Source organism: Oryza sativa, chromosome 8, assembly GCF_034140825.1.
Source record: "Oryza sativa Japonica Group chromosome 8, ASM3414082v1".
Lineage (NCBI taxonomy): Eukaryota > Viridiplantae > Streptophyta > Magnoliopsida > Poales > Poaceae > Oryza > Oryza sativa.
Genome location: NC_089042.1, coordinates 5,478,945 through 5,501,520, shown reverse-complemented (window position 1 = coordinate 5,501,520; position 22,576 = coordinate 5,478,945). Strand labels below are relative to the sequence as shown.

General features: G+C 41.5%; 2 protein-coding genes and 1 pseudogene across 6 annotated transcripts; 2 read left to right on the top strand and 1 right to left on the bottom strand.

Moving 5' to 3' along the window:
- The first annotated feature begins 1,131 nt into the window (after positions 1-1,131).
- On the top strand, positions 1,132-4,795 carry LOC107276429 (F-box protein SKIP19). Its single transcript, XM_015793585.3, has 3 exons — positions 1,132-1,251; positions 2,372-2,721; positions 3,581-4,795. Exons 2-3 carry the CDS (start codon positions 2,387-2,389, stop codon positions 4,245-4,247), a joined length of 1,002 nt encoding a protein of 333 aa, XP_015649071.1. The 5' UTR covers positions 1,132-1,251; positions 2,372-2,386; the 3' UTR covers positions 4,248-4,795.
- A 2,234-nt stretch (positions 4,796-7,029) lies between these two features.
- Positions 7,030-9,789, top strand: LOC9268520 (F-box protein SKIP19-like; annotated as a pseudogene).
- A 1,117-nt stretch (positions 9,790-10,906) lies between these two features.
- On the bottom strand, positions 10,907-15,424 carry LOC9272514 (solanesyl-diphosphate synthase 1, mitochondrial-like). Of its 5 annotated transcripts, none has more exons than XM_015793361.3 (13): positions 15,253-15,424; positions 15,085-15,166; positions 14,891-14,983; positions 14,626-14,709; positions 14,419-14,490; positions 14,161-14,277; positions 13,985-14,071; positions 13,456-13,530; positions 13,090-13,175; positions 12,034-12,166; positions 11,847-11,936; positions 11,557-11,655; positions 10,907-11,445 (listed from the first exon to the last, which is right to left on the bottom strand). In XM_015793361.3, exons 4-13 carry the CDS (start codon positions 14,638-14,640, stop codon positions 11,266-11,268), a joined length of 954 nt encoding a protein of 317 aa, XP_015648847.1. In that variant the 5' UTR covers positions 14,641-14,709; positions 14,891-14,983; positions 15,085-15,166; positions 15,253-15,424; the 3' UTR covers positions 10,907-11,265. The 5 variants fall into 5 exon arrangements, with proteins under 5 accessions (XP_015648847.1, XP_015648844.1, XP_015648845.1 ...); XM_015793358.3 differs by having other exon boundaries at positions 14,626-14,706; XM_015793359.3 differs by having other exon boundaries at positions 14,626-14,706; positions 15,085-15,163.
- Between the last annotated feature and the right edge of the window lie 7,152 nt (positions 15,425-22,576).

Genomic DNA, 22,576 nt, shown 5'->3' with positions numbered 1-22,576 from the left:
CTCCCTCGGCGATGACGTCTTCTTGTCACCGTTGCCCGCTATGGGCATCTCCTTGCCAGTGAGCACTTCACGCCGATTGCTCTCCCTCACATCCTTGCTCGCCATTCGGTCGCCTCCTCATCGCCGCCGCTTCTTGCTCCACCGTCGTCGCTGTCGCCGCTTGCTCCACCACTGACGCTGCCACGTGCATGACGAGAGCCCCAGCGCTGGCGCTGTCGAAGCTCGCACCGTCCATGGATGGATGGGAAGAGAGGAGGAAGAAAACGGAGATATAAGAAGATGGATGGAGAACGTGACGACAGTCGCACAGTTCTAATTTTATAAATTGCAATGGCATAGCTACAAATAGACGAATTATAATGACATTTTTCTGAAATGACATATTTGTAATGGCATAATCGAATTAATCCTAAAAGTTATCTACTGAAACTTAGCATGTGCCAGCCCATTATCTCCCCTGTAGCTACGGTTATGAACCGTTGTGGAGCCTCATCGGTTGGCATAGTAAGCTAAAGCAAAAGCTAAAATTTAAATTTTCAAACTTAAATTTAAAGTTGATTTTAACATATTTTCAATGTAATTTTTCTAGCATTGGCTTTTAAATCACTACGAACAAATATATAAAATTTTTATCTACAAATTAACTTTTATTCCCTAATAAGCCGTTTTGACTTATAAGGAAATATGGACGACCAACGAGCCTCGCGCTTATTAGCTACCAAAGTAATTTATAGACAAAGATTTTAAGGTGTTCTTAATAACTCAAAAGTTTATGCTAGAAAATAAACTATGATTAGAAAATCAAAATAACTTTTTTTTTCTGCAGCTAATAAGCTCAAGATTAAACAATGAGACTAGATACCAAAAATTTTAGGAAGGTATTCAAGTAAAAAAAGAGCGAATGAAGAGAAAAAAAGTCATGTTTGTTTGGGTATTTCATATTTACATATCATTCTCAATATACAAAATATATTTAAAAAGTATTTCATTTCCTACACAATCAAAAAGCAAGCCTTGGATTAAACCACTGTGGTAGGGTAAAAGTGTCAAAACAAATAGGAATCCGGAAGGTTCTTCCACTGACCAACTCGAGAGGGGGATAAAAATGTGAAAAATGGCAAAAAACAAACCAGGCCCCTTCACCTTCAGTGTCTAGCTAGCATCGGAGTTCCTTTGCTCCAAACCCTTGCTACACCACCGTGTTGCCCGGAGCAGAAGAGGCCGCCGCCGCGTAGCTCGCCGCCGGCGAAGGTAACTGATCACCTAGCTGCGTCAAGGATCGTTCCATTCCGTTCCCTATTCTTCGAAAGGTGCCGATACCCTAGTTTCCTATTCCTAGTGTTCCGCATGAGTGGTGAGAAGGGGGAGATTGATTTTTTACTACTAATTTCTGCGGTCAAAATCCAGCAGATTTCCCCCTTGTTTATTGTGACTAGGTCTCTATAAGTAACTTATGATGTTGAAGAGCATACCTTGGGATGTTCCTTAGGTTTTTTTTTTTTTCGATTTGTTTGTGTGCATTTCGGCATTTTGCTACGAGATTCTTGCAGTTTTTCTTTGTATTTATAAAAAAGAATCTTGCAGGTTCCTCTTGAAGTGGCTAATTAACAAGTTTATTTTCAGTTAGCATCCAATCATACTTCGTACATTTAGAAATCTCTCGATTCCTTACAGGAGCAGCAGCCAGGCAGCCAGCCAGCAGATATTTCGTTTTTTTTTCTTTTTTGAAAAGAAACCTTTCTTAGCATATTATTTTGAAGGTTTTTTAGGTAGATTTTTAAAATGAACGGCTGTAGTAAGTGGCCATAGATCCAGAAAATGGTTGGAGACCTCTAATTGCCAGTGTCAATTGTTTTATGATCCTAGCTAGTATTCCTTTTTGAGTTACATTATCTGGTATGTTGAAGAAGGGTCTCTTTCCTGTGGGATCACATAACTTGTGACCGATTATTACAAATAGAATCATCAAAGTTTGATTTCTATGAGGAATTTGATGGAGGAAACAAAACAATTAACTTTGATCTGTCAAGCGAACTCGGCAATCCCCACCCTACTCTTCCGAGAGAATCATGGTAGCCAAAATGTTTTGCGAGAATTAGGCCTTTGAATTTTGTAATGCTCTCCGGTCTGTCTCATGCTGTTATTTCTTTGATTGTAAATAACTTTTATTTCTCTTAATGAAAAAATTCGCCTCTGGCATATTCCCCAAAAAAAAACTTTTATCTGGAAGGCCTCGTGTACTACAAGTCTACAACTTCCCTCAGTCATTTTAGTGATACTATATAATAACTCATGTTTGCTAGAACTCACAACCATTTTTAGTTTCCCTTCCAAGTTCTGATTTTGTCACTGATGATACCCTCATTTGTAGGCTCTTGTTTGCACGATGGAGGCGGTGCCAAGCCCCTTACCTGATACTGATAGCGATAGGGATTGGTCTGAGCTCCCAGTGGATGCACTTTCTGCAATCTTCACGAAACTTGGGACTGTTGAGATCCTAATGGGTGCAAGCTTTGTGTGCCACTCTTGGTTGGCAGCTTCAAAGTCACCTGAACTGTGGCGGTTCGTGGACATGACACGCCACAAGGTGATTTTCTCAAAGAGAACTGGCATACTGTGCGCGATGGCAAAAGCAGCGATAGATCGCTCCGATGGACAGATTGAGTCATTCTGGGCCCAGAAGTTTGTCACTGGTGAACTCTTGGATTATATTGTGAGAAGGTATTGTTTCCCAAATACTATATTCGGTTCTGGGTTTGAGGGGTTGAGCTTTTAGCGATTTACATGGACCATGTTGAGATATCAGAATTAAGTCTCGTAGCTTAATATATAAACTGCTTGCATATGTACAGTATGATGTTCAATTAGGCTTTATTTATCACTGTCAAGTTAGTTTTGCATGTTCATTTCTTGCAAAAAGAAAAAAAGGGTTTAGTGTTTATCAGTGGCGGAGCCAGGAATTTAAACCTGTGAGGTCAATTACTAGTGATTTGTATTTAAGTGGGATAACTTCTCTAAATTCTTTTGGATTTATACTTGAAAATTGAGGTTTATAGTACGTTTTTCAAAAAGCTGTGGGGTCGGCCGACCCCACAGAAATGGCCTAAATCCGCCACTGGTGTTTATGGCTAGCCAGCTGCTACAAGTTTCTTAGCCCAGTTTCTTGGCTTTCAGGAAAACTAATTGACTGGCTGTAGTGCCGTACTTTGCTACGGATAAAACAAAATATATTATATTATTGACTAAAATAAATAAATAAATACGTATTATTTATCAAATGAATTACCCATCTTTTCCCTATGGATAATATTCACCTTAATTTGATTTTATATGTCGTTATCCATTTAGATTTGATTGTTTTTTAATATTCAGAAATTTAAGGGGTTATTTGTAAATTTTATTCACACTGAAATTTACAATGGGGTAGTTGGGGTGGCAGATTCACTGCTGCCACCACTAGAGCCTTTTAAAGGAGTACAGAAAATGTGCACTATGCAAAATGAAATATTCAGGACTTATTAATTGGCATTGCTTGGTTTAGTTTATTGTCGTATCTCATTTTCTTTCATTGCCTATGCAGGGCCAGTACATTGAAGAGCATTCGACTCGTTGCATGCACATTTATTCAGTGGCAATCATTGGCTATGCTTGCTGCTAAGTGTCCACTTCTAGAGGAGATAGAGTGCTCATATCATAAAATGCCAGCAGATTTTTTCAAATGTGTTGGCAGAGTTCGCCCAAATCTGAAGCGCCTAAGAGTCCATATGCACTATTTTGATCAGGATGAGCTGGAGAATGAGTTGATTAAGCATGTCCTTGAGGAGGGTGGTGAGGTATTCGAGGAACCTTTCGAGCAGAGGGAGGCAAGGCGGAATGCGGATGCCTTCGCGATAGCAGAAAACATGCATGAGTTACGGCTTCTGCAGATTGCAGGTCATAACCTGACCGAGATAGGGGTGCGCGCCATCCTTGATGGCTGCCCCCACCTCGAGTGCCTCGACCTTTCTAGCTGCCACGACATCTACGTCGATGGTCAGCTCCAAGCTCGCTTCGCGATGATCAGACATGTCAGGTTGCCAGGTCTCATGATGGTGACTGCCCAGATCTCCGTGCCATCGGTGAGAGGGTCACTATGGCTGATCTTTTCAGAGGTCTCGCTCGCTCTCTGCTTGAGAAGATGGAGATGGGGGATGGTACCTATGGCGATGACTAAGTCCCTTCGTCCCCTGACCCCCGTGTCGACTTGAAGAACCTAGCCTGATGACCCCAATATTTTCCGTATTTTTCAGTGTCTACCATGGTCCATGGTTACTACTTCCTCCGTTTCACAATGTAAATCATCCTAGCATTTCCCACATTCATATTGATGTTAATGAATCTATCTAGGAAATGCTAGGATGATTTACATTGTGAAAGTCTAGATTCATTAACATCAATATGAATGTGGGAAATGCTAGGATGATTTACATTGTGAAACGGAGGGAGTAATAGCTATGATCTTCCCAGCGTACGTGCTGTTTAACCAACGTAGGGTGTGTCACCTGCAGTATTTGTTATCAGTACCTTATTAGTGTTTTGGGAGGTTAGAATGGTGGCGATATACACCCTGTTTACCTGTAGTAGTAGGCCTTTTGGTTTGCTGGCAAAGGGTATGCTGCTTCTATGACCTTATGAACTGTGTGCTTTATTAGCTTAAGCTTACTATTATGTAGTAGTTGGACAAGTCTCTACCTGCATCTGTTAGACTGTTAGCTGGAGATGTGTATGCAAGCAATATAATGGCTATGTTAGTGTATTGTGAGCTGTGCTCATCTCATTAGCATCATATTCTCAACAATTATTTCTTCCGTTCGGCATTTGCTTAACTTTCTACGTTCAAACGAGTCTTTGGTGTGCAAGTGTATTGCGTTGGTGTCTCTTGATTTACTGATCATTTCAATGTCAGTACAGTTATATTTCTGACTCTTGAACTCTTGTTAGCAGTGTTTCCTTCTCTTCTTTTTTTACGGATTCATCTTTTTCTTCTAATTTTGTAAGTTTCAGCAATGTTATTATACTAGAAGCCGGTTATTAACCACATTTTTCAAGATTTTTATTTTTTTTGAAGGAACCATTTTTGACAGATTTCAAATGCATGCGTAAGCAGTTGACTTTGTACTCCTATAGGCTGTCAATTGCCTAGCATGTAAAAGAATCCAGCCCATTAAAAGACAGCAGTCAAATAGTTCAGGAAAGTAGTTCACTTAAGATCTCTCGTCTTGCTGTTGAGTTTCAAAATCATCCCTAAACCGGAATACTAGATATAACGCATCTTTAATCTTATAAAAAAAAAGAATCCCTTATATGCCACTCAAAATTGGATCCCTAAACCGGAATACTAGATATAACGCATCTTTAATCTTAAAAAAAAAAAGAATCCCTTATATGCCACTCAAAATTGGCTTCTCCTTTATATGCCACTGGTTCAAGTTTATTTACCCTTTTATGCCACTCCCAGCAATCTTTCAGCAATATGCCCTTTTAGTCAAACGTTAGTTTTTTTCGTAAATGACCAATATACCCTCTCAACGAAAAAAATGTGTAAACTTCAAAAAATCATAACTAATTTATTTTAAATCCTTTTTGAGTGAACAAAATTTTGTCAGATCCTGTGAAGAATGCTCTTTGTATTAAAAATATTGTTGAAAAACTGCACGTTTCATGCTTTTATTGAAAATTTATTTGTGATGGTGATGGCTAAAATTGCATGTGATGAAAAAAATCAATTTTCATATGTTGTATCCAGTAGCTATATTAGTACTAAAATACTTATTATTGGTTGTATACCAACTCTCAAGGGTAAATGCGTCTTTTTACTATGAAGTTAATAGACAACTAGCGGTGCAGTGGCGTCAATGGCATAAACGGGAGGACAAACTTGAACCGGTGGCATAGAAGGGAGAAGCCAATTTGAAGTGGCATATAAGGGAACCGGTTAATTTGGAGTGGTATATAAGGGATTCTCTCTATTAAAATGGGTTATATTGGGTCCCAATACATTATTGTTCTCGGTTTTAACTGACATGGCAGCTAAGTCAGTGAGGAATCCACGTGAGCCCACATTTGAGCAGCTCAATCTTGTTTCACCTCTATCCCCTCTCTTCCCATGTTAATCTAGGCATCCAATGCGGCCAACGATGGGTGGGAAGAAGAGTGGCGAACGGTGGGAGAGGTGTGCGGCGGTTGATGGGGGAGGAGGACGGTAGCCGTTGGGAAATGCGTGAGGGCGTTGCCCGTGGCCCACCTTGGTTGCATTGCCATGATGAGCTATCTCATCTTCACCCTCAGCACCGGCTGCGTCGCCTCCCCACCTAATTCTTCCTTCTCGCCTACGGTCTCCGATGCTACACGAGTTCGCTATGTCATTCTTCATACTGCATGGGGGGGGCACGGGAGGTGTCCCTGCTATCATCGGCGTGGGGCCTACCAGGGGTAGGCGGGAGGGGGATAAGTGGGGTTGAGGATGGAAGGAGGTTGGCCCAGCAAGCCGGCATGGCGGTGGGGCGCAGGTGAGGGTAAGAAAGGTTATATGTACTTTGGAATGGAGGGAGTATCAAACAATTTATAGATCAAAGCTTTTATGTATTTTTAATGACTCAAGAGCTTTTCTAAAGAATAAACTATGATTAAAAATTAAAATTAACTCTAAAATTAAATTTTAGATTCAACTTTTTTTACTGCGGCTAATAAGCTAAGGATTAAACAACGAGACTAGATACCAAAATTTTAGGAAAGGTATTCAAATAAAAAAAATGGAAGGAAGAAAAAAAAAAGAGGTCGTGTTTGGCTGGGTCGTACATATTTTTGCATATCGTTGAAAGGAAAGAATACATTTTTAAAAGTATTTCATTTCCTACACAATCAAATAGCAAAGCTTAAACCACTACCACTGTGCTAGGGTAAAAACGTCAAACAAATAGGAATCCGGAAGGTTCTTCCACCGATCAACTCGAGAGGGGGATAAAAAGGTGAAAATGGCAAAAATAAACCAGGCCCCTTCACCTTCAGTCGGAGTCTCCCGTTGGAGCTCGAAACCCTTGCTACACCACTGTGCTGCCCGGAGTAGAAGAGGCGGACGCCGCCGCGTAACTCGCCGCCGGCGAAGGTAAGTAGGTAATCGATCACCTAGCTGCATCAAGTATCGCTCCATTCCGTTCCCTATTCTTCGAAAGGTGCCGATACCCTAGTTTCCTATTCCTAGTGTTCCGCAGGAGTGGTGAGAACTGAGAAGGGGGAGATTGATTTTTGACTACTAATTTCTGCGGTCAAAAGTCAGCAGATTTCCCCCCTGTTTATTGTGACAGGCCTTATGATGTTGAAGAGCATATCGTTCGGATGTTTTTACTCTTTTTTTTTCGATTTGTTTGTGTGCATTTCGGCATTTGGCTACAAGATTCTTGCAGTTTTTTTAATATGTATATAAAAAATTATCTTGTGGGTTCCTCTTGAAGTGGCTAATTAACAAGTTTGTTTTCAGTTAGCATCCATCTTATTTAGTACATTTAGTAATCCTTTAATTCCTACATGAGCAGCGGCCAGCAGATATTTCGTTTCTTTCTTTCTTTTTCTTCTTTTAAAAGGGACCCTTTTTACCATATTACTTTGAAGGTTTTTTAGGTAAATTTTTAAAATGATTGGCCGTAGTAAGTGACCGTAGCACCAAAAAATTGGTTGGAGTCTTGGAGACCTCTAGTTGCCAGTGTAAATTGTTTTATGATCCTAGTATTCCTTGTTAAGTTACATTATCTGGTATTATGAAGAAGGATCTTTTCGGTGGGATCACATAAGTTGTGACCGGTTATTGCAAATAGAATCATCAAAGTTTGATTTCTATGAGGAATTCAATTGGGGGGGGGGGGGGGGGGTAGAAACAATTAACTTTGATCTGGAAGACCTCATGTGCTGTAGTGTACAAACCTCAGTTATTGTGGAGATATATAATAAGTAACTCATGTTTGTTATAACTCACAACCATTTTTAGTTTTCCTCCCAAATTCCGATTTCTCACTGATGGTACCCTCATTTGTAGGCTTTGTTTTGCACGATGGAGGTGGACCCAGGTGATCCCTTACCTGATACTAACAGAGATTGGTCCAAGCTTCCAGTGGATGCACTTTCTGCAGTCTTCATGAAACTTGGGACTGTTGAGATTCTGATGGGTGCTAGCTTTGTGTGCCACTCATGGTTGGCGGCTTCAAAGTCACCTGAACTGTGGCGATTCGTGGACATGACACGCCACAAGGTGATTTTCTCAAAGGGAACAGACATACTGTGTGCGATGGCAAAAGCGGCAATAGACCGCTCCGATGGACGGATGGAGTCGTTCTGGGCTCAGAAGTTTGTTACTTGTGAACTCTTGGATTACATCGTGAGCAGGTATTGTTTTCCCAATACTATATTCAGTTCCTGGTTTAAGAAGTTGGAGCTTTTAGCAATTTATGTGGACCGTGTTAAGCTTTCAGACTTGCGTCGTCTAGCTTAATAAATTGATTGCATATATATAGTACGATGTTAAATTAGGCTTTATTTTATCGCCGTGAAGTTAGATTTGCATGTTTCTTCCTTGCAAATTAAAATTAAAAAAGGTTTATATGTTTATGGCTGGCAGAGAGCTACAATATATAGATTGATGTTTGTGGAGGTGCATTAGCACAAGTTCTTGGCTTTTAGGACAAAAATATGAGCTACACAATTTGAAATATTTAAGGATTTATTAAGTAACATTGCTCAGTTTAATGTATTGCTGTCATTTTTTGTCCTTATCTCCACAGGGCCAGTAGTACACTGAAGAGCATTCGGCTAATTGCATGCACATTTGTTTGGGGGCAGTCATTGGCTACGCTTGCCGCTAGGTGTCCACTTCTAGAGGAGATAGAGTGTTCGCATCATAAAATGTCAGCAGATTTTTTCAAATATGTTGGCATTGTTCGCCCACAGCTGAAACGTCTACGAGTCCATATGCCGTATTTTGATTATGATGCGATGGAGGATGAGATGAAGGAGCATCACAATGAGGATGAGGATGATGACGAATATGAAGAACCTTTCGAGCAGTGGGAGGCAAGGCGAAATGTGGATGCCTTTGCCATAGCAGAAAACATGCACGAGCTACGGCTTCTTCAGATTTCAGGTAACAACCTGACCAACAAAGGGGTGTACGCCATCCTTGATGGCTGCCCCCACCTTGAGTGCCTCGACCTTTCCGACTGCTACAAAATCCACGTTGATGATCAGCTCCGAGCTCGCTGCGCAAAGATCAAACATGTCTGGTTGCCTGGACAATGGCCTCATGTTAACTGTCCAGATCTCCGTGTCATTGGGGAAAACGAAGGCGAAGATGATGGGATCACTCTACATGATCTTTGGGAAGCCGAGGTTTGAGACTCTGCGGGCCGAGGCCAAGATGGAGGATGGTAGCTATGGCGACTATTACGAAGACTACTCTGCCCTCTCGTCCCCTGAATCTTGCGTCGACTCAAAGGATGTATATTGTGATGACCCCAAGGTTTACACTATGTACCATGATTACTATTCTCTGTGATCTTCTTATAGCCTTGTTTAACCAATACAGGATGTTAGTATTTGGAGGTTAATTAGAATCGTTACAGTAGGGCTATGTTTGTGTGTGTGTATATCCTGGAGTAAGTCTTTTGCTTTTGCTGGCAAGCTTGTGTTGCTTGTATGACCTTGTGAATTTGTCGCCTTTATTAACTTATTATTACTATATGATAGCTGGATAGTCGTTGCATCTGTTATTGCCTTATTGGAGATGTGAGTAGAAGCAATGGTTGGTATTGAGTGTGTTCTCATGAGCTGCCCTATTGAAATGTACTGATGAACCGTCTGAAATGATTATTGAAATTGAAGAAAAACCACGATCAAATCTGGCGATGGAAGAAAGGTGAATGGTATAGACAATCGAGGTTGCGTTAAACTCCCAAATTTCAAACTACTTTATCCGTCCCAAAATATAGCAATCTAGAAGATGAGACACATCTTAATACAATTAATCTGGATATGCATGTCCAAATTCGATATATTTGTCCAAATTCGATATATTTGTGTCCCATCAAGTCCTATGGCCCTGTTTAGTTCGAGGGGAAAAAGGTTTTGGCGTGTCACATCGGATATACGGATACACATTTAAAGTATTAAGGTAGACTAATAACAAAATAAATTATAGATTCCGTCTATAAATTGTGAGACGAATTTATTAATCTTAATTAATCTGTTATTAGCAAAATGTTTACTGTAGCACCACATTGTCAAATAATAGAGCAATTAGGCTTAAAAGATTCGTCTCGCAATTTACACGCAATCTCTGTAATTAGTTTTTTTTTTGTCTAGATTTAATATTCCATGCATGTGTCCAAACATTCGATGCGATAGGGTGAAAAGTTTTTGCGTGGGAACTAAACACGGTCTATGTTACTGTCGACGTTTGATGTCACGAGTACGGAATTTGGATGGTATGGAGATCATCGGTAGCAGGGTATATGCGAGATTGAAATAAAAGAGATGGAGACACGTTCGGGCCCTTATCTGGAAGGTAATAGCTCTACTTCTGTTGTCTGAAGCCGGTGTTGCTCTATATTCATCAGAATCACACAAGTACAATATTTGGTATCCTATCTAGCTGTCATCGATTTGGCGGCATAGTAACCCGGTTTTATAAGTTAAGAGATGTCATATATCTGGTTTTTCGATTGAGGGATGATTTTGTAATTCGTTGATAAGATGAGAGACCTCTGATGTAGTTTTTCCAACAAACAATCAAGCCTAGAAAGAAATAAAAATCAGCCCATTAAACCACAAAAGGAAATTAAATTAGCCCGTTAAAGGTCCAACTAGTAAAAAATCCAGCCTGTTAAAGGAATCCTATTTGGAAATGAACTAGGCCCAGTAAGAAAAATCAGGCCGTCGAACGGCCTGAAACGGCCTGAAAAGGAACAAATTCAGCCCGTTAAAGGCCTAACAAGTGAGAGCCTATTCAAATGAACAAGCAAATCAATTTAGCGTGTGAAAGAATTCAGCCCATTAAAGACCTAAAGAACTGATGGAGTCAGCCCATAAAAAACTGACCCATTAAAATTTGGAGAAGTAGAACATGCATCCAAAGCTTAGCTTGCAGGTTTCAGCTGTAATGATTTGACAAAGAAGAACATGATGAGATCTTTTAAGGATTCTGCTGCCCAATGGCACTTCTCATCGATTATAAATATATTTTCACTTTGTTCTCTTGATGAGCTTTTCTGTAAGATCTTTGAGTGCCTGTCTTGAGATCAGCACAGATCCATCCTTGCTCTCAGGAAGAGCATCGATTGCGTCTGCTGCCAATTTGGCATGTTCAGCAGCAAGTAACCTTGTCCTCTCAATTCCCTTACTTCTGGCAAGGTATGCAAGGGCCTGCGAAAATAAAATGAGCCCAATTGAATTAATTAGCTGTAGAGCATTTCACAACTCAAATAATTTTGAACCATACTAGAAAGAAGAATGAAATAAAGTCTCGGTACTAACTGCGTCTACATTTGAGGGGTCATCAAAACCCTGTTCTACAATTACGCGCAATTGCGGGTACTCTTCCATTGCAAACAATATGGGAGCCGTCACAATTCCCTGCTCAGATAAAGCACTTATTATTCCTTGCATATCACACTTCTGTACTAATTAAATCAGTGTTTTGATGTACACCCAACAAAGAAACCTCAAAACTAGATCACTAGTCGTAACATAATAACATGGAATTGTCAGTCAATAATAGTAATGTAAGAATTTGATATGATAGTGACCAAGAGTGATGATAATACTTGATGGATATCAGACAAGGAGCCTTTGCCTAGTGAAGCTGATGTCCCTGTGAAATCGAGGATGTCATCGATCAACTGATAAGCTATACCCTGACAGGAGAATGCAGAAATAAGTCATCAGTTGTCAGTAGTTCATGGTTAGCAAAAGAAGAAACAGATAATGAGTATGGATATATATATAACAAACCAAGTGTTTGCCATACTGATAAGCAAGCGTCGCAACTTCAGCTGTTTGGCCAGCAAGAACCGCAACAGCTTTGCAACTGTTTGAAATCAATGCAGCTGTCTTGTAATATGACTTCTGCAAATAGTAATCCATGCTGCATATGCATTCAGCAGTTGTTAAATAAAGTTAGAGAGAGAGAGAGAGAGAAGTGTTGGAATTGGATTGCCATGCAATTGATTACCCTAACTTGATTTTAATTTCTTCCAGTCCCTTATTCCCTTTTGTCTAGAACAATACTATCTCAGGTTTTTTAAGCTGATACTTTATCACAAGTGACCTATTTAAAATATGAATGGTATCAGCAGCGAAGCCAGGGAGGGGCGGAGGGAGGCCTGGCCTCCCTCAAGCCATTGCTTTCCCTAGAGGATTAGCTCATAATCATGCTAATTATGTGTTGGACTTAGGTGTATTAGGTCTCCTTCCACGTAGCAAATCATTTTCTAGTATACATGCTTGGTTTGACATTTGCCTCTATTATGCACTTGTTTTCCGATGAATTTTTGGAACCTAGCTTTTTGTGCAAAAATATCTTTTTTTTTCAAACTATCAACCCAAAAGTTTTATTATTTATATCATCTATTTTTATATAGATACAATCCACCAATTACACTAATTGCTACAAAAGAACTCTCGCATTTAGCCGTATCATCAAATCATATTTGCCATTGGATTAAAGCATGTATGAATTATCAACCATTAGATCAATGCTTCTTATCTTAGTAGTTAGTAGTTCTAAAACAGCAATGCAACTTGTGGGATATTCACCATTAATTTTTATAACTGTTGTCACTTGGCAAGCTGCCCCCCCCCCCCCCCTTCTGTATCTAAACCCTGGCTTTGCCACTGAATGGTATAAGTAGTATTGCTCACTTGTGGAGCACATATAAATTGCATCACAATGAAGTTAGTACTATATTTTTCTCTCAAGCTCTTTGTGCGCTCTATCACTAGGAAAAGTCCCATTGCCCAGGAATAGCTTAAATGCCAAGAAAAGTGATTAATGAATTGGACATGCACCTGCAACGTTGTATTGGAGTTATTCTCATCTGCATAAACTCACCAGTTACAAGGTTATTTACAGCCGTTGCTAGCAACAATATAACCTGCAGAGAAAAAAATGGGATAACCTTGATGTTATGGCCCTGCAAAAGGTCCATGCTGAAATGCAACTGATAAAATCTGATGTTGCAAGAAATGGAGAACAATGCAAGGCATCATGGCAGATGACACACCAAAATTAAAACAAATTGGTTCTCTGTTTTTTTTTTCTTAATTTATCAACATGTATACTTAACTTCATTCTAGGTATCGAAATCAACAACAGAATAAAATAAGGATGGAACATGATTATTGCACTAACAAACAAAGGATAAACAGTCACACCTCAGCATTGTCAAGAGACACCGCAGCAGTAGAAAATGCCTTGGAGAGTAGAAAATCACCAGCCAGCACTGCAAGCTGCAAGAGAGCATCGATTCACTAATTATTTGGTACATATTGTGTAAATGGAAGCTAGATACATCAAAATGCGATCAAGATGTGCTGAACAAAGAAGTGTGTCCAAAAAGAAAGAGGAGAGATTTGATATTGTGAAGCAGATAATAGAACAAATGGGCTTGCCTGCACATTCAAGAGTAAAAGAGATTGATGATAATTGGCTTGTGAGAACTACTAAATAGTGAAAATAAAGTAGTTCAATCAGTGCTATTTAATACATAGTATGTTCTATCAAACTGAAATCCACCAGCTCAAGAATCAAGATATACTTTTCAAATTACATCTTCCATATTTCATTTTGCCATTCAACAAAACAAGCTTACAAGCATTAGATTATATTGTCAAACTGCTTTTTCCTTGTTGCAAATATCATAAGACATCAACTATCCTTGTTATAAACACATTGTTATATTACCTTCTTTCCCATAACACAGTTCAGTGAGTCCATGCCACGCCTGGTATTAGCATCATCCAAGACATCATCATGGATAAGGCTTGTTACCTAAGGTGCCAGGTAGGAGATAAGTCATTGATATAAATAATTCTGGAAGGGGTAAAAAGTTAAATGAAACAGCTAGGTTGGACTTATACATGAATCAGTTCAGTTATCTCAGCAAGACGCATATATCTCTCACGAATCTCATTCTTTGAACCAACAATTGGGTCAGCCATGTCCATGCTTATAGATGAAGCCATCAATAGTAGAACCTGACACATCAATGACCAGGCGCTTCTAATGATGAAATTGGCAGGAGTAAATTGTTAGCATGTATGCATATTATAAGTAACTTGCGTCTGCAGCACAATCACAAGATATTCAATTACACCCTTATTAAAGTCTGTCCTTACAGTGGGGCAAGTTCTTTTCCCTTCAGCTCCAGCTCTGAAGAAGTACCCAGCTGCTAACGTCAGTTCCGGTACCTGGTCATGATGTATTTCATAGATACAACGATAATCTTTTCACATGAGGAGATACAAAGACAAATGGTGAAGGATTCGTGCCATCATACATTTATATAGCATCTCACAGTATAAAATTGTTGTTAGAGCATTCACCTCAGCTACCACCATTGAGCGCAATCTATTTGAGATTTCAGATACTTCATCTTTAATCAGTGCAAGGGGGTCTAGCAGCTCCTACTATACAGAAAAAATAAAAGATTATGCCAGGACATCAGATCCAGACAACAGAAATTTATGGTTATATTGGCAGAATAAATATCCTAAGTTTTTTATCTTCATAATGTGTGTTTTAACAGGATCACAGCCTCTAATTTCCTGCTTAAGAATAGAACACCTAAATCGCATGGCTTATCTGTACCTTAGCCATCTGCTCCCCTTCTCTGGATGTCTGATGCCTTGTGCTGTGAAAATAACATGAACTCCATAGAAACCCTTCTCTACCTGAGACATTCTGTGAAGCAAACAAGAACGTGATGTTAAAGCATTACACAAACAAATCTAATCAACTTCCACGCTACAAACAATGTACTCTGATAGTCTGATGCCGCATACATCAGGGTTAATTTGAGCAAGTAGTGAGTAGTTGGGGATTCGACGCCATTGTAAGCCTAAACTGCCCAAAAAATGTTGGCTGCTGCAGCAAAATTCTCGCATTCAGCGGCTAGCACGGCGGGGGGGAATCAGAAATGTCATGCCCCTCATCTAGTCGTCTCCCCTCACCTTTCGGTTTGGAGGAATGGAGGAGGCGTCGGAGGAGGCCGAGCGCAGGAGACCAGCAAGAAGAGGAAGACGCCTCGGCAGTAGCATGGCGGCGGCCGTCCGGGAGGTCGCCGGAGCTGCGCGCGCCGCCGCCACCGGCCGGCGAGATGCGTTTCGAGAGAGGGAGTGGACTAATGTGGACCCGTGGTGGTGGGGCCCACAACAAGGTTATTGTCGTCCCAACTGGATTCAGCATCGGAAAGAAAAACTAAAAAGAGAGAAGTCCGAATTTCCCCTGAGTTATTGTGGCGGTAAGAATTTCCTCGAAAATTCAAAACCCAGATATTTTTCATCATCAACTTTTTATATAGGACGAATTACTACTATATAACTCTCTGGAACCGTGTTGCAAAAAAATATAAAAAGGGTAGGGCTCTCATGCGGAACTGACAAGTGAGCCCAATCATTTTTATTTTTTTTATACGAAAGATTGTTACGTGTGCGTTACGTAGGATCAAAACTATAAAAAGTTGAGAGTGAAAAATGTCTAGTTTTTAAATTGAGGGGGGTAATTTGTACTGCAATAATAGATTAAGGGTTCGTATTTTTTCCAAAAAAAATATATTTGAATCTTGCAGAATTTTCAATCAATGGATATCGCCCTTTTAAATAAAACAAAAAAGAGACAAACATGTCAAAAATCGTAAATATAGATAAAATATTATTAATAAATTTTATTTTGATGTATTGTAATTGAGTGTAAGTGTTATATAACTAAGTACTCCCTCCGTCCCAAAATAAATGTAGTTTTGCACTGTTCATGTTCAATGTTTAACCGTCCGTTTTATTTGAAAAACTTTTATGATTAGTATTTTTATTGTGTTTAGATGATAAAACATGAATAGTAGTTTATGTGTGACTATTTTTTTTAATTTTTTCATAAACTTTTTAAATAAGACAGACGGTCAAACGTTGAACACGGATACCTACGGCCGCGCTATACTACCTCCGTTCATATATGTTGTACTAGAATATGTCACATCCCATTTTAGATTGGGTTTTTTTTTTGAAACGGAGGGAGTACGTAAGTATCAAAATTACGAATCTTTATGGAAGATTTCATGAACAAAAGTTAAAAAATAAAGCTCAATCTATCATAAGTGAAATAGCAAAACTGAACCGAATAAGGCAAAAAGGAAAAAGGATAAAAAAAGTACGGTCCTATTCGGACACGAAAATCCATCACCGTCGCCCTCGCCTGAGCTCGCGGCGCGCGCCCCGTTGCTGCTTCATCCGGCGCCGCCGTCGTGGTCCTCACCGGCGGCCATCGGCCCATCGCCTCCGACAACTCCGGCGGCGCAAGCCGCCAGGCCACGCCGTCACTTCTCCTCCGTCTCTCTCTCTCGCGCGCGCGCGCGACGCGGCGGGCATGGCAAACCTGCTAAAATTCAAACACAGGAGTAACAACACGAGTCAGGTTACGACACGGCGACGAACTAACCAAATCCGTCTCCGAGATGAGCCGCCGCCGCCGATATCATCCGAAGGCGCCACGCAGATCGATCGAGAGGCCGCCTCAGTAGATGTTGAGCGATCCGTGTTGCTCGGTGAAGATCAGCGCGTCGTACTTCGCCGAGATGATGTCGAGATTCTCCGGCAGGCTGAACCGGTTCGTCTGCGGCATGGCGGCGCCGCCGCCGGAGGAGGAGGACGACGACGCGGCCGCCAGCGCCGGCGGCGAGGCGGAGGACGCCTTGAACACGCCGTTCCTCCGCTACCGTCGAGCGCGCCATAGACCGTCACCACCGCTCGCCGCGCCGTATTGGCCGCGGGGGTTCGCCGATGAGGAGAAGGCGGAGAAGGAGGCGGTGGTGTTCGAGGCGGCGTTTCGGCGGCTGCTTGCGGAGAAGGAGGAGAAAGCGGAGGAGGAGGAGGGGTCGTCGTGGTTGCGAGGCGTGGTGCTGGCCATGGAGCGGCCGCCGGAGCCGAGGGGGAAGGATGAGGAGGTGAGGCTGCCGTGCTTGGCGCTCCCGTCGCTTGATGGGTACAGGGTTTACTCCCTCGCCGAGGGGCGCATGTGCGACGACGGCGACGTTCGGCTGCCGATGGCGTGCCGCCGCCGCTACGTGTCGTCGCCGTACGGCGGGAAGGTGTTCGTCACGGATCTCAACTGGCGCTACTTGTCGCACCTCGTCGACCCGTTCACCGGCGAGCGCACGCCGCTCCCCGACCTGCCCATCCCGCTCTCGGAGACGGAGCCGACGCCGTGCGCGGACGACGAGCCACGCGCCAACCGCACGGTGGCGGTGGGCACCGACGACTGCTTCGCGTGGGACTGGTCCCCGCGCGGCGTCATGGTCGCGCGCGGCGACACGGTGTTCTTCTGCGAGGCCGGCGGCGGGGAAGGCGGCGGCGAGTGGAAGCCGGTGCACCGGTCGCGGACCAACTCGCCGATGACGGTCAACCACCGCGGCGGCTTCTTCTTCGTGCTCGAGCGGCGGTCGCTGCTCACCACGGTGTTCGACGCCGAGACGCTAGCCCCCACCGCCGAGATCGCGCCGCCGCCGAGCCGCCACGACATCGACGACGCCTACCTCGTCGCGTCCACCGACGACGTGCTCCTCCTGGTGCGCCGCCGCGCGGCGGACAGCGACATCCGGGAGGTCTTCACCCACGCCTACCGCGCGCGGCACAGGGGCGCGCGGCCGTCGCCGCCGCCAGCGTGGGCGCCGGTGACGGACATCGGCGACCGCGCGGCGTTCGTCACCAGGGCCCACGGCTTCACCGTCGGCGTCGTCGGCCCCGACCCCGACGCCGACGGCGGAGAGGAGGCGGCGGCGACAGTGCGGAGGAACCGCGTGTACGTGATCCGCGGGAGCACGACGAGAGACCAGCTGGACCGCCGCGTCGTCAGCCACAAGATCGGCGAGGTCCACCTCAAGAACCCCATGCCGCCGACGCTGCTGCCATTGCTGCAAGGCGAGCTCGACGGCGGCGGCTGCTTGCACGAACGGAAGTTGGGGCAGCCACACTGGATCATCAGGAGAGATCAGCCTACGTCAGCATCGGTCAACGATTCAGAGGAGAGCGATCTGTCCACGTCAGCATCGGTCAACGAATCAGACGAGAGCGATCAGTCTTCGTCAATATCGGTCAACGAATCGGAGGAGAGCGATCTGTCTTCGTCAGGATCGGTCAACGAATCAGAGGAGTAGAGTTATTATTTCCTAGTTAATTTCGTTGTTTTTTTTCTTTTGTGTTAGTCTCAACCTCTCAGCTTATTTACGACTGTTTGTGACTTGTGAGATAAGACCTATATATATACTACTCTTTTTCTTCTTTTTTATGAAACAAGGTAAAGAAACCAACATTCATATAAACATGTGCACACTCATGTATTCTATTTTAAGGCTGAGTTCGTTAGGACTTGTTGGGAACAAATCTCCCACGCACGGAAACGGAGCGGTCCATTAGCGCGTGATTAACTAAGTATTAGCTATTTTTTTAAAAAAAATAGATTAATATAATTTTTTTAAGCAACTTTCGTATATAAAATTTTTTGTAAAAAATGCACCGTTTAACAGTTTGAAAAGCGTGTGCGCGGAACACGAGGGAGGGGAGTTGCGAAAACAGGCTGCCGAACACAACCTAAGTGTTGATCGTTTGTTCTTTGTCGTTCATGACATTGAATCGAGTCTGCACAAAAAAATTGTAGTAAATATATGATCGCTCATAGAGAATTTCTCTTCAAATATTTTGGTTTTTTATTAGTTGTACTGACACCATCTAGTTGTCCATATTCATTATGTAGATATATTTCGAAGGTGAATTAATCAGTTAGATATTTTTCCCAAGCCTAAAAGTAGAAGATGAATAGGCTTACATCAGACATATTAAAACCCGGATTCTACACCTAAAATGTATTTACAGAAATCAATATTCAACCAAGAGTACATAAACTCTAAGCTTGCGTGAGGTTCGCTCGAATACTAGCAAACAAGCACTAAGACTCGCACTCGTTACAAAACACATTCAATCAACCTCAACATACCAACACAAAAAAATATAAAGCTAAGCATCTATTCTTTTCCTCAAGTTCCAACTAGGTTTAGGGAAGTGTAACACTATGACTTCTAACAATTTGTATCTCTCCTTCAACTTACCACCATCCTCTTTCTCAAGCAACAACAACCATTGACGAACCCAATATATCCTTTTAAAAGATTACCTGTAAAAAGGAATTGAGATTGGCATCGAAGGCTACATCATTTCGGTAAAGCCAAATAGACCAACATAATGCCACCCCCAAAAAAAACAATTTTAGTTTAATTTAGTTTGTGGACCATTAAGTCAACTACTAAACATTTGTAGGTGTTTGAATTCCATTGCATTCCACGCAGATCTAGAAAATTGGTAATCAAATAAAAGATATGTATTGTTTCAGTAAGATTAGAAAGCAGTACGCAGTACTAGCCTCCCACATTCTTTTTGACATATTATTCTTAGTCAATCAAGATAACCCCTCTTTAGAAATTATAAGAAAATCTTGATTTTCAAAGAAACTGTAGGTTTTGAAAAGAAATTTCCTTAGTACTACATCCCTATGCACCAGCGTTTGTACACGCAGTTTACCATGAAAATTCCATTGTTATTAGCTTTCTAAGCAAAAGTATCGGAGGCAGCTACGGATCGGACGTCCGATAAACCTACGGCATCGGATGCCCACCCGCCCGGTGCACATTCACAGCTGCACATGCAGGTTTTGAGGGCCCATGAGTTGCTACAGTACTACACACTGCACCTCCAGAAAAAATAATTAGCGCAGCAAGCAAGGTGACATGCTACATCTATTCAATCTCTTTTCTAAAACAACCTTTAACAAAAATTTAAACATTTTTTAAAAAATAATTATCTTATCTATTATTCAATTGCATCATTATATTTATTATAATTAAATATTTAAAACAAGATCTCACATGATTATATTTCTAATATATATAGTTACATTTCTAATTGACACATTGGTATATAATACATGAAACATCGAGTTATAACCGGTGAAACATCATATGGTACTCCCTCCGTACTCGTAAATGAATTCGTTTAGGACAATGTTTAAGTCAAACCTTGGGAATATAAATCATGAATAACTCTCAAGTTGTTGAGTTTGAAAATGTAAAAATTATATGAATATGTCGACGGGGGATACCCGTAGACCGGATATAGAGGGTATTGTGGTCTGTTGATATGAGGATCTACGTAGTACGACATCAAGCAAATAAAAAGACAAGGATTATACTGGTTTAGGCCCCTTGAAAGGTAATAGCCCTAATCCAGTTGATATGGGATTATATGATAGAAACCACAGAGTATAAAGGGAATAGCAGAACTCGATGATACCGACGAGATCGTAGTCGAATTGGTCCGACTAGATCTCCCGGCGACTTGGCTCCTGTGCGCTCCGGCTTCGTAGGCCGTGGTGGGTGTGTTGGCCGTGAGATTCGATCCCTTAGGTCCTGCCCGGGGGTTCCTTATATACCGCGGGTCAGTTGATCTTCAAGTAGAACTAGGAGATATCAGACCACTCACGATATGGTAAAGACCCAATATTGTTCGAGTAGAACTCTTTCCGTTCATAGATACCATATCTACCACGTGACATATTTTCTTAATGTATACGGAAACTATCCGTATACGCGCGGGTACACCGTGTCAGTATACAATGTACATCCAAGAATAGAGGGTATACCTTATCCGTAACCCTGACAGAATAGATTTGTCTTGAAAAATACTTTCATAAAAGTATACATATATCACTTTTCAATAAATATTTTTATAGGAACAATAAGTCAAAGTTGTGTTTTTGTTAACGACCAACTTTGGTAATATTAGTATCGGAGAAGAAGATTGGATCGAAGCGGAATCAAAGATGAAGATTATCGCGGAAACAGAGTAAGAATCGGCTGGAGTCCGGATCGGCTACGATTGGGATCGGCTAAGTCCGAGTCAGACTGGGTTAAGTGATACAGCCGATTCCGACAATACGACTTGTGTACGACATCGGGTTGAGTTGATATGCTTCAAGATGATTGTCACGCATGGATAGAGTCATGAGAAGGCAATTGTATCTATTAATTAGGATATTTTATGTAATTTCCTTAGATATATGTTTGGGCAAAAGTCTGCCGTAAAGACTTATGGTATCTTAGAGTTTGTTGGAGATAAGAGTCGTGTCCGATATGGACATAGTTTGTAATTTTCGGGTATAAATAGACCCCGAACCCCATGTAATCAATTAACACACACGTTCAATACAATCTCGGCGCATCGCCACCCTTTTTTGCTTTAATTTTATTTCGACGAGTTCTTACTTTCGGGTTGAGCTGCATTGGTTTCAATCTTCAACAAGAGGTAAAACTTGTTATGACGGCTTGCATTCTCGGGATTAGTGCTTCCATCTTTATGATACTCTAATCTTGTTTATGTAATTCGTCGAGTTATCATATATCTTATATAATCTCTGGCAATATCCCTATCTAACCTACAATCGGCTAACATCTATAAATAGAGGGCAGCCGATTAGGTTAAATATCGACGTTGACTTAGATTACATACGATATCCACCACTCTATGAAACTTCCAATGGCTTGATTGTCTAGATATCGTCTTTCTTTTCATACTTATAGCTGCATCAGTTGTTTGATCTTATGAGTCGTGATTAGAATCTCAATCTCTAGCCTGCTTCTTGGTTGTTGATTAGGGTAGTATCAGAGTTTCAGCCGATCTTATCTGATTTAACTATATTTGTTTTATGTGCTTTATCAACATATTAGATCTGCCCTTTATGTCAAGATCTTATTGCATTTAAGTATATTAGGCTTTTGTTTGGTATATTCTTCTTGCTTTAATATCTTAACATAGAGTTGTATCGGAGTATTAGCCGATACATGCTAGATCTATCAGATCGGCTATGCTATGAACATATATAGTCTTGTTGTTAATATATATTTTAATCCAAGTGATTTATATTGTCTCGGCATGGCGACCGATCTATCCCAATCACTTGATTTAAGTATATATCGACATAAGGATTATATATTGTTAATATCTACAGCCGATCGAGTAGATTTAATTCTTTATTATTCACTTATAAATGCCGATCGATGTATATATGACATCGGCTCAAAGATAAATGATATGTCATCGGCACTTAGCCGATCGGCTATCGTTTATGGATTTAACCACGGTTTCTTTGTCTTTATTTCTTGTTGATTGCAGGATCAAATCAACTGGCACGCTAGCATACCCGAAGGTGAGTTTTGGACCTGCACTGGAGTTAAGCAGA

Excerpts from the sequence above, each read along its gene's own strand:
- LOC107276429 (XM_015793585.3), top strand. The coding sequence starts at position 2,387 with ATGGAGGCGGTGCCAAGCCCCTTACCTGATACTGATAGCGATAGGGAT. Across the intron at positions 2,722-3,580 it reads TTGGATTATATTGTGAGAAG|GGCCAGTACATTGAAGAGCA; the intron begins GTATTGTTTCCC and ends TTGCCTATGCAG.
- LOC9272514 (XM_015793357.3), bottom strand. The coding sequence starts at position 15,339 with ATGCTACTGCCGAGGCGTCTTCCTCTTCTTGCTGGTCTCCTGCGCTCG. Across the intron at positions 14,984-15,252 it reads CCATTCCTCCAAACCGAAAG|AATGTCTCAGGTAGAGAAGG; the intron begins GTGAGGGGAGAC and ends TTTGCTTCACAG. Across the intron at positions 11,446-11,556 it reads ACCCCTCAAATGTAGACGCA|GCCCTTGCATACCTTGCCAG; the intron begins GTTAGTACCGAG and ends TTATTTTCGCAG.